At 50.2% G+C, this 11,044-nt stretch overlaps 1 protein-coding gene across 1 annotated transcript in view; it reads right to left on the minus strand.

Annotated features, from left to right (window-relative positions):
* The window catches only part of LOC105549455 (receptor-type tyrosine-protein phosphatase N2-like), a 559,495-nt gene extending 549,180 nt beyond the window's left edge, over positions 1 to 10,315 (minus strand). Inside the window, exon 1 of the mRNA XM_011994008.1 lies at positions 10,144 to 10,315. Coding sequence (XP_011849398.1) covers positions 10,144 to 10,315 — 172 coding nt within the window. The remainder of the gene's footprint in view (positions 1 to 10,143) is intronic.
* Positions 10,316 to 11,044: the final 729 nt, after the last annotated feature.

Raw genomic sequence — 11,044 nt, forward strand, 5'->3', positions numbered from 1 at the left:
GCCACAGGTGGGGTGCAGGGTGGGGCTGGGGTTCAGCCACAGGTGGGGTGCAGGGTGGGGCTGGGGTCCAGCCACAGGTGGGGAGCAGAGGGCTTTCTCCCGCAGGCCTGCCCTCGGCCAGGCACATCACACAGGGGACCACACTCCACAGTCACAGCAACCCAGAGGTAGAGTTCACGTGCAAAGAATTGGAAGCTTGGAGCCTTAAATAATCTGCCTAAGTTCAGACAGCGGCGAAAGCCAGAGCCAGAATTTGGAAGCAGGTACAGCTGATTCCAAACGTCTCTCCTATACCCATGACCCCTCAGGACATAGGGCCTGAGTCCACGGCTGGGGCGTGCGCAGCAGGGGGACCTGGGGACGGGCAGAGCGGCGCCTCAGCCTCGGGCGCTCCCACCATGCAGACAGACGCAGGTGGTGATGCAGGTGGTAAAACAGCCTAAAACCATCAGCAGCCTTGGAACCCCCCTGTCATGATGCCAACTCCTAGTCCATGCTGAGAGCCTCAGGGAGATCAGCGAACACTTTCATCTGTTTATATATAATGCAAACCGCTTGCAGGCGCGGCCCGCTGCTGTGCCCTCGCCCGGAACCGTGCCAGGCGCCGAGGAGGTGCTCAGTAAACCATATGGGGTTGTGTCGTATTTGAGGTCATCTGGAGGCGCCCACTGCTGCACCGGGACTCCGGGAGATCCTCCTCCCGCGGGAAGCTGGCCAAGCTGTCTCCAGGTCCCGGGAGCCCTTTGTTTCCGTGGAGACGATGGCCGCGAGCTCTAGACTCAGAAATGGCACTTAGTACCTCTTCCCTCAGAGTCACCTCGGGTGACATGGGGTGGCCCCCACAGCCAGCACTGGCCAGCTCTGCCCCGCACCGGCGGGAGCCACATCTCACCGCCAAACACCCTTTTATGGGAACTGAGGTGCAAAGCGGAGGCTTGAGGTGAGCGGCCACCACGGGAAGCACAGCGTGGTCCTCAGACAAGCGTTGCCTTAGAGACCCGCCCCCTGCAGAGGCTGTCTGGATGGTCACTCGCTCACCCCTTTATTAAGAGCTGGTTCTGCAGAGGATGACAGAGGCAAGCACGTGTTTTGGGAGAAGGTCGTAGGAAAAATTAGTGCCACTGAGTTACAGCCCCTAAAGCTTCCCGTTTCACGGTGGTGAGGGAAACGTAAACTAAAACCTCTGGTGGGGGAGTCACGTGTGTTCCCCGAATCCCCAGTGCAGTGGACGGCGCCTCGTGAGCCGGAGGGCGACACGGCCAACGTGCAGTGAAGGACCAACAGGGCCAAATGCCACAGGTGTGGACGAGGGAGAAAGCAAAAGCTCCCGCTACACCCCTCCCTCCCTGGAGCTTAGGGTTCATCTGAGGGTGAAGAGGAGGATGTGAAGGACACCGCAGGGGGCAGCGAGCCAGGGGATGCCCAGCAATCCTGAGACCAGGCCCCGCTCCCTGGAAGCAGATCTGAGGATGTTTCGGGCAGGTCGGCTGCGGTGAGCGAAACGGACTTGCCGGGAGGAATTCCCAGCTGCCTCAAAGCTCAGCCGGTCCATGGAGCATGAGCCCCACACGCCCCGTGAGGAGGGGAGCTGGCCCGGGCTACCTTGGCGTGGGCACGGCTGAGCTGGGCCTCATCTGTGGGCCTCCTGGCAGGAGGTGGAGGGCCCTGGTCCTGGGCGGGGTTTGGCAGCACCAGTCAGGGTCTGCTACAGGCCGCCTGGATCCAGAGGAGGCAAGAGCACAGCAGAGGGCAGGAGACGTTCGGGTTCTGTCATGAGCTGACCTGTGTCCCCCAGAATCCACAGGGGAAGCCTCACGAGACTGTTCTTGGGGACAGGGCCTCTAAAGAGGTCCTCAAGGTAAAACGAGGTCCGAGGGCCCCAATCCAATAGGACCCGTGTCCTCGTGGGAAGAGGAGGAGACACACAGGCGGCATCTACAGAGGGACGGCCCCTGAGGATGCGGCCAGGACGCAGCCGCCGTGAGCCAGGGAGCGGGGCTCCAGGAACACACCCTGCTCACAGGGTCTCAGACCCATGGCCTCGGGACTGCAGAGGGTGGATGTCTGCTCCGCCCGTGGGGCTTCACGGCGGCCACCCGAGCTGACAAACACGGGCGGGGAAGCGTGCCATCGGGGCTCCAGCCGTGCCGTTCGCGGGAACCGGGTTTCTTGGTGGTGGCAAGCTTCTCACATGGGCTTGGCGGCACCTCGCAACCCACCAAGGCCAGGGGTAAAACGGGCCTCGGCTTTTTTTAAAGAATAGCTTGTCTAATGACTCTGAGAGCATCTATTAATTTCATCCCTGTTGCTGACTTAATCAGCAAACTTCATTTACAATTCCGCGAGCTGCGAAAAATCATTTGCTACTGTCACAGCAGTATAGGAGACGTGTCAGCACCTTGGGAGCCCGGCCAGGGTTTCATTTCACTGAGTTCCGGAAGACTCTGGCTCTCAGACGGGAGCGGCCCCCACGGCTGCTTTCCTCGTTTAGAAAGCTTGGTGACTCTACGGCGACAGGAAGAGCAAAAATTGCTCTGTTAATGCTTCCAATGCCCAATTTGGGAGTAAAGAATGGGTTTTATCGCCAAAAAGAAGACCTCATGTGATGTTTCTGCCTGAGAGAAGTAGGCAGGGTCCAGGGGCCACCTGAGCCTCCTCCCGTCCTGGAGGATGAGAAAGGGAACCGCCCACTTCCTGTGTGGCCCCAGGACTCAGAATCACACTAAATGGAACCTGAATTTTAAGACCTAACCCCTCACAGATGCTTCCTGTGTGTCCACAGCTGGGTGGTGGATCTAGTTTTAGGTTTTTTATATCAAAAAAACCAGAAGATAAAAAATTAACCAGTATCTATTTTTAAAGAACTGCATGCATTCCTCTGCTATAAATAACACCTTAGTGGACTCTAAAAAAAGTAATTCAAAACAACCCTTTTTCACTGGGTTTGCTGTTTGTTTATGTTATATTTCTCTGAGATAACAGGAACAGGCACAGCTTATCACTTTCCTGACAGTTTCATTTTCAGGATCTGATAACGTTACGGGTGCTTATGTGGAAAATATTGATCGCACTGCACTCCGCTCTTCCTAAATTTGTTTTCATTTTTTAAAAATTCATGACAACATTTGATTCCCAGAGGTTTTACAAACCATGTCCTTCAAGCAGATGCATGTAAATTTCACCCGTGACTCTGAGTTCATTTTTAAAGAACGGTTTTAGAAAATCTTCTTCTACTTTGCCACATTTCATCTTTAAAATGCTTATTTCTGTTCCTCTCACGATAATGGTAATGTTTACGATGGCTGATTTTAACACCTCTTAGGGTATGAAGTGTGTTGTAGAAACGCTAAATGCTAATAGATACATAAACAGTAAGATGGAAGTGGGAGAAACACACAGTTCCCCCTCTTTCCTCACAAGCCTGGGAATTTCCAACTTGAGAAAATCGGCCCGGCACCCATGAAACACCTGCGGTCGGAGCTGTGTGGCTTCTATTTTTTTATTTTTGAGACAGAGTCCTGCTGTTGTTGCCTAGGCTGGAGTGCAATGGCATGATCTCAGCTCACCGCAACCTCCACCTCCTGGGTTCAAGTAAATCTCCTGCCTCAGCCTCCTGAGTAGTTGGGATTACAGGGAAGTGCCACCACACCTGGCGAATTTTGTATCTTTAGTAGAGACAGGCTTTCTCCATGTTGGTCAGGCTGCTCTCAAACTCCTGACCTCAGGTGATCCACCCACCTCAGCCTCCCAAAGTGCTGGGATTACAGGCGTGAGCCACCGCGCCCAGTCGTGGCCACTCTTAAGGTGGGTGCAGCCTATGATGGCGAATATGGAAAGATTACTATTGTCAGCTTTCCCTGATTTCTTTTAAAAAAATGCAAAGAAGAGAAAGATCACTAAAGCAAAAGACCGACGCTGGTTTGGAATGTACTAATCTAACACTGGCTAGAGTTTAAAAAGTGGGGGCTAGTAAAGCCCACTCGATATGCAGAAAGTAAGATTAGCAGCAGCGTCTTCCCATCCGCGCTGTCTTAGAGAGCTGGAAGACGGGGTGTGGGGGGAGGCGCAGGGCAGGAATTGTCTGCGGGGCGGCCTTTGGGCAGTCACAGCGCGGCTGCAGAAGGCTCAGGTGGTGCTCGAGGCCCATGAGGGGCTCTCCCCAGAAGAGACAGGAAGGGCCCGCCAGGTTTCCCACAGCGACGTCCTCACGCACACCAAGGCACACGTCTTATGTGGAGGCCGTTAGTATTTAGTACACTGCGTCTAAAATGCACGTGTGTGCAAATGCATGTCTCCAGCACACTCATAGCGGGAAGTCTGCACGGCTCCTTTTAACTCTATGGGATCATGAAGGAAAGTAAAACCTTAGAGGCCAAGCGGTTTCTGCCCTGGGCCTGTATCCGAATTTCTTTGGAGTGCTCATGTCAAATCTGATGGAAACGTGGTACTAGCAACAGCCACTGCCCAAATAAACATGTTCAAAGCTCCTTTTCACCAAGGCTTCTGCTGTGAACCTCTCCCTTCTTGGGGCACCTGCCACCCCTTCCTCCTGCCTCTGCTGGGGCAGCACAGGCACCTGCAACCAGCTTACGGGGTTCAACAGACTGCAAGTGTGACACCCATAAGAAGGCGGCCAACATTGTGTTCCACTTGGAATTACTGTGTTCACATCCTTTTTCTTTTTTAGAGAGAGAGATCGTATAGGCAGCATGAATGGAAATGCAAAGACTCCATAGATTTTTACCAACTTTTCCAAGAAAAGCCCAAATCATGTTTGGTCCTCCATGCTGGTACAGCTCAGTGCCGGCCTGGCCTGGCCCTGGAGCTTTCCTTTGGCATCCAGAACGTCTCCCCAACATCCCAGAAACACAGCTGACCTTCTGCCATTCTGAGCCTCACAAGCGTGCTGGACACCGGACACCTGAGGTGAGTCCCAGCAAGGGCCAATCCCAGGCAAAGATCTGACGAGGGAAGAGCCGCCCTGGATGCGGACGCGCTTATCACCCACTGGCTGTTTCCACAACCTTGTTTCTTTGCAGCCGTGGACGGTGATGGATTCCTTAATGGCCATCCCACTGCTGTGGAGAGAGATGTCAGGGCTTGGGAGTCACCTGGTGTGGCTGTGTGAGCTGAGTGTCCTCGTCACTCAGAGGAAGGTAGGCCCGCGGTCCCTTAGGCCAAGAGACTTGTTCGGGTCTGTCACAGAAACACACTGATTGGGGCCACCTGGCCGTCCCCACATTTCCAAAAGTAAACCTGTAACACATCACGTCTCAAAGACAAGAAACCCTAGGGACACCCCAGCACTATCGCACGGTTGCAACATTTTGGACCAGGAGGGCCTCCTGTGTGGTCCTCTGGTGGGAAGCCTGCTGGTCTCCCTAGGGCTGCCTTAACAAACCCCACAGCCTGAGCGGCTCAAACAACAGAAATGTACTCCGGCACGGTTCTGGGGGCTGACGTCTGAGGTCTGGGCGTCGGTTCCTCCTGAGGCCTCTCCGGCACGGTTCTGGGGGCTGATGGCTGAGGTCTGGGCGTCAGTTTCTCCTGAGGCCTCTCTGGCTGGCAGGTGGCCACTCCTCCTGTGTCCTCATGTGGCTTCTTCTCCAGTGTCTCTTCTTTCAAGGACACCAGTCCTGCTGGAGCCGGGCCCACCCCATGACCTCATGTAACCTCAGTTGCCTCCTGGAAGATGCTCTCTCCAAATACAGTCCCTTGTGAGGTCCTGGGTGTTATTCCCCAAATACAGTCACCTTATGAGGCCCTGGATGTTAGCACTTCACAGGTGAATTTTGGGACCACAGTTCAGCCCATCACAGGGGGAGCTGCAGCGATGTGGGGTGTGGTTGGTGCTGGGGGAGGCAGGAAGGGTTAGCAGGGGGATGAGGGACCAACAGCAGGAGGTGTTCTGGCCCTAACATTTCCTTTGCTTCTCGTAAACGTCACCTGAGCCCACTCAACACCAATGCCACATCGGGAGAGAGGACAAGGGGAGAGTGACCACAGGGTGTGACAGTGATGAAGGGGACCTGGACGCAGGGGCTGGGGAGGGGAGCAGGGCCTCACAGGGCACCTCCCACAGGGAGCAGAGAGCAGAGAGCGGACGATGGCCGGTGGTGATGAGATGTGGCCCTGCGGTGGAGGAAGCGCAAGGTGCATCTGACGAAGGCATGAAAACACAGAAAGGGCTAGAAGGAAAAGTATCACAGTCAGTCTGGCCCCTATGCTGTGTGCACGTGCACGTGTGTGTGTGTCTGGGTTTGTGCATGTGCACATGTGTGAGTGTGTGTGGGGGTGTGCTGTGTGGGAGGGGGTGGGTGTGCCTTGCATGTGTATGTGTATGGGTGTGTGCATACACACTGCCTGATGGGTTCTGAGGAATGAACGGATCAATGAATCAATGATTACACCGACCAAAACTTCTACTGATTGCATGATGAGAAAATATTGAATAATTGCCCATTCTTATTTTCATTTTCAGGAGAAAGGAAACAGGAGTGAGACACCAAAACGCAGGGCTCTGTTTGCAGAGGAGGCCGCGGGGGCTCCCCGCCAGGTCTGTGCATTTCAACTTAGTTCTGTCCTTCTTCATAAACAGATGAACGTGCCTCACGTGCATGGCGGCGGCTCACACGGCAGAAACACCCTCAGGTGCTTTCTCACTATCAAAGAATGGCTTAGCATTTATTTCATATTTTTGTCTTCCGCTGATTCTATTTATTTTACAAATTGCACCTGAACAATAAAGGCTGTCATTCCAAAAGCAGCAGCCTGCCCCCCAACAGCAGGCAGCAGTGATCTGTCTCCACAGGGCCTTAAAACCTTCAGGGCTACTTTTTGATTTATCTTCACACAGCACTTGGCACATGGCAGGCATCTAACCGATGTTTAGAATTTAAGTGACCCTTCTATAACAGTTTTATTTCTATATTCTCTTCCACGCACGTGTCTATCTTTCTCATGGTCTAGTCATTGTAAGGTTGTTTTTAAAAAGTTTTACTAAGTACATATGCTACTAAATGTGGTGAGTAAATGTTTACCGTTCAATTTTATCACACATTGATATTCTCAGTTTTCTTCTGAAATGAGACATAGGCTTTCTCCTTTCACCTTCGTTTCCAAGATGCTCTTCCTGCCTCTAAGCTCCCTGCAATTCCTGCACTCTCAGAGCTTCCTATGTGATCAGTTCCTCCAGGCATAGCAGGAATTCTTCTCATTTGTCCAAACCAACAAAGCCCCAGCAGGCCCCACCTGGTGCCCATGACCGTCCCCCCTCAGTGAACCCGCAAAGGTGCCCATGCACAAGGCGACACTTCAGACATTTCATCATCCCAGTCTCCAGCTCGGACTTGAAAATGCCCTCATCAATTACCAAATCTGCATTCCACCCAATTTAAATGCAAGCAGTTCTGAAGCACAATTATGCACAATACGTGCTATTTATTAACTGTCACCACTCAGCTAGGTTCTTTGCCAAGAATTTCCCAAAAGAAGTCTTCATTCTACATAGCAACTTGTTCCTATCCATGGGAAAGATAGTGTCTTATTTTAAATGCAAATGAAGCCAATTAAGCATGTGCAAGCAGAACCTGCAAATGAGGGAAATGTTGGTATATGTGATTTGTAAATAACAGCATATTAAAAATACAATACATAAAATGTTTCCAACGATGAGGCCAGGATTCCTAATAATTGGGTAATCTTAATCAAAAATTTTAGATGAGTAAAATTTTCCCATTTAACATAAAAACCATGTCATCAAGCTGAGTATAAGGACACATTTAAATTCTGGCCAAAAAGCAAAGCTTACCCCAGGAGTTCCAAATCTCCTTCCTGCCTGGGTGCAGCTCTTTCTGGGTGTCTAACACAGGATAAAGAGATCAATCTTTGAGCTTTATTGGAAACAGCACAAGAGGTAACACCAACCCAGCATTTGAATTTCTGATTTGGATCTATGAGCATGGCTAATGACACACTCACTGTACACTTGAAACTTGGATTTCCACCCTCCTCACCACTGGTCTACGCCATGCCATTCCCGGAATTCCCCATGCCATCCTGCCCTGCCATAGGCACCAGCTAGACCCACTGAGTAGGTACTGTCTTCCACCCAGCCTTCAAGACCAGGCTAGCCTCTACCTGCCCCAGACCCTCCACCCTCACTTCCAGCCATGCCCCTGCAGGACCCCGTAGAGCACTTCCTCTTGTCCCTGTCCTTGTCGAGGAGGCAGGGGCCTGTGTGAACCGCCCTGCTTACCTGGGCATCCCCAGCAGCCCTCAGCAAGATCAGCACAAGGCAAAGCCTCAACACGGGAGGACAGAGTTCATTCTCCTCCACTACCATGAGATCCTGGGGGGCCAGGAGTCTCCAGGCCCATCCTTTCCTTTCTTTACTCACCCATCCACCAGCTCAGAGCCTACTTCAGGCCTCAGACATCGTAGGTGCCACAGAGACATCTAGAGAGTGAACCCACAGATACACAAATAGCTTGTGTTTAACGGTGTGTTAACAGCATTGGGTGGTTCCCAGTGGGGTACACACTACATCATTTCTACACTTGAAAAAGTAAGAATTCCAAGATCGATGGATTTGCTCAAAACCTCAGAAACACCACTGACCAGCTACTTCTACAAACGTCAATTCCGTTTTGTCCTGCCCACTATGCATTTAGGCTAACAGGCAATGAAGAAATCTTGAAACTATTGGAAACTATGGAAAAAATTCAAGTTTTAAGGAAAATACAGTAGCACCCCATTTATATAGCACCAGTTAAGTAAAAGTTATTTCAAATAAATATATTTTCAGGGTAACTTAAACTTACCTACATAACACCAGTATGAGAAGTTTATATACTTTAAAAAGTCTATTTTTAAAAAAGTATTGCTTATTTTTCTGCTGCCTTACACACAGTAAACAAAAGCTAATTTATTCCTGATGACTAAGATTCCTCCTTTCAAATTTCAGCGAGGTCTTGGGCCCCCCACAGAGCACCTGAGATGCTAGGAAGACCAGTGCGGCTGCTCCCCCCACTCCAGATGGTCCCAGGCGGGCAGGGGAGGAAGAGCCCCATTTTAACAAGACCTTTCCACTTAGAATAACAATCGCCTCCACAGAGAAGGTTTGAGAAGTTACCAGTTTGTAAACACAGGCGGAATCCTGAAATAGTCACCTTGCACCTTGCACACAGATCCCAGCAAACACCACAAAGGTGTGCAAATGACAGGAAGATGTGCAAATGACAGGAAGGTGTGCAGATGACAGAGTGGTCTCTGCTAGGATATCTGTGGTGATTTTACCCACACAAAACCCCACCTGGGTCTGTACGTCATTGCTAAAGCCACTGAATGTGCCTGTTTGATGCTGTGAGTTTTTCACATCAGCCCCTGCCTTCTCACAACACAGGAAGAAGGGAAAATTTACAAAAGAGCACGCCAGAGTCTATGTCTCCGGTGATTGTGAAAAGTTGGTAAAGGCCTCTTCTCTACCATCTTTGTTTCTGAAATCCCTTATGATTTTAACAAATACCAATGCCTTGAATCAAAGATGCACAAAAGATGCACAGGTGTTTGATTTCATTCCAGTTTGAAGCATCCATTCAACCAGAAGAGGGAGCACATGTTTAAAAGAAACCCCCAAACCACCAGGCCATCGTCACAGATGATCACCATGTTTAGTGATGGAAAATTGTACGAATTAAGAACATATCATGATGCTTAGGTTCTTAAGAAGCTATAAGCAAAGAAGGATATAAAATTACATAATACTGAAAGTGAAAATGAAAGTAGGAAACTACACCTTATATTTCGTCCCCTCCGGTGTTTTGGGGAACTTGTCCTACAAACTAATAATCGGAGACAAGGGGTTTGAAAAAACTGTCATCGAATTTCTGTCTCACAGAGTAGTTTCCTCAGACCCACGGAGAAAGTGAGAGCAGATATACGCGAGACGAGTCTTGTTTTTAAAAAGAGAAAAAGAACAATCTTACTTAGAAAAATCCAGCTCGATTAGTTGGTCATAGAGAGTTATTTTATATGAAGGTGCTTTTCCCCCACAGTTCTTTCTTGGTCAAATCATGGTTTCTTTCTTTCTTTTTTTTGGTTGAAAAACTACAACAATAAGAGATCAAATGTTCCATAACTCACCAAAGATTTCAGAATCAACTTGGGTGAGAAGAGCTTCCTTTTCTGAATGTGGAGGAAGCCACTCCGATCCCGAGTTTGCAGGGGAGCCATTGGTCCTGAAATTGTTGGATAACTGCTCCTTCCCACTCCTTGGCTGAGAGAATCCCACACGTCGGGGGCAAGAACCACACATCTCCTTTGTGCACTGCTCTTAGTGTCTGACACGTGCCTTTCAGAAGCAGATGTTTAAAACAATCTGCTCAGTGAGTGCATGAATAGGTAAAAGGACAGGGAACGAAGGGGGAACTGCCAGGGGCTGACACACAGATGACACGACGCTGGCTTTACCCAGCATGTCACGGTGAGACTGGCTCCAGCAAGCTCACACCACTCAGACAGCAAATATTTCAAAGAAAAAATCCATAGTGCTTAGTAAGCCACAGAAGAACATTTTAAAGTAAGGAGTAACACATCTGTATGGAAGAATTACCAAAATTCACAAAACGTAGAAAGAGGATTTTTAAAAAGTATGTCCAGCGATTGACTTGGAGTGGGTATGGAGGCACAGGCAGCAGCCCTGGAGTGCTGCCTCTGCTGGACCAGCTTTGGCTGTAATTACCAAAGCTTGAAACATGGTACATTTGTCTCTCATATAAAAATGTGAAAGCAGGCAGTTCAGGGCCAATATGGGGACTCATCCATGAAGCCCTCCTTTCTCCTCTCTTGAAATTCCCAGGTCACCTCTTGGACCATGGTGTAGCGTCAGCTCCAGCCATCACATCTGCATTCCAAGAGCAGGGATGAGAAAGGGAAAAGAGGGAGCGAAGGCATGTATCTAACCTTCTAGCTGAGATCCACTGGCCACACCTAGATGAAAGGGAGCTGGAAAATGCAGATTTTACTCCAAGTAGGGGTGACTGTG

Source organism: Mandrillus leucophaeus, unplaced genomic scaffold, assembly GCF_000951045.1.
Source record: "Mandrillus leucophaeus isolate KB7577 unplaced genomic scaffold, Mleu.le_1.0 Scaffold44, whole genome shotgun sequence".
In the NCBI taxonomy this organism is placed as follows: Eukaryota; Metazoa; Chordata; class Mammalia; order Primates; family Cercopithecidae; genus Mandrillus; species Mandrillus leucophaeus.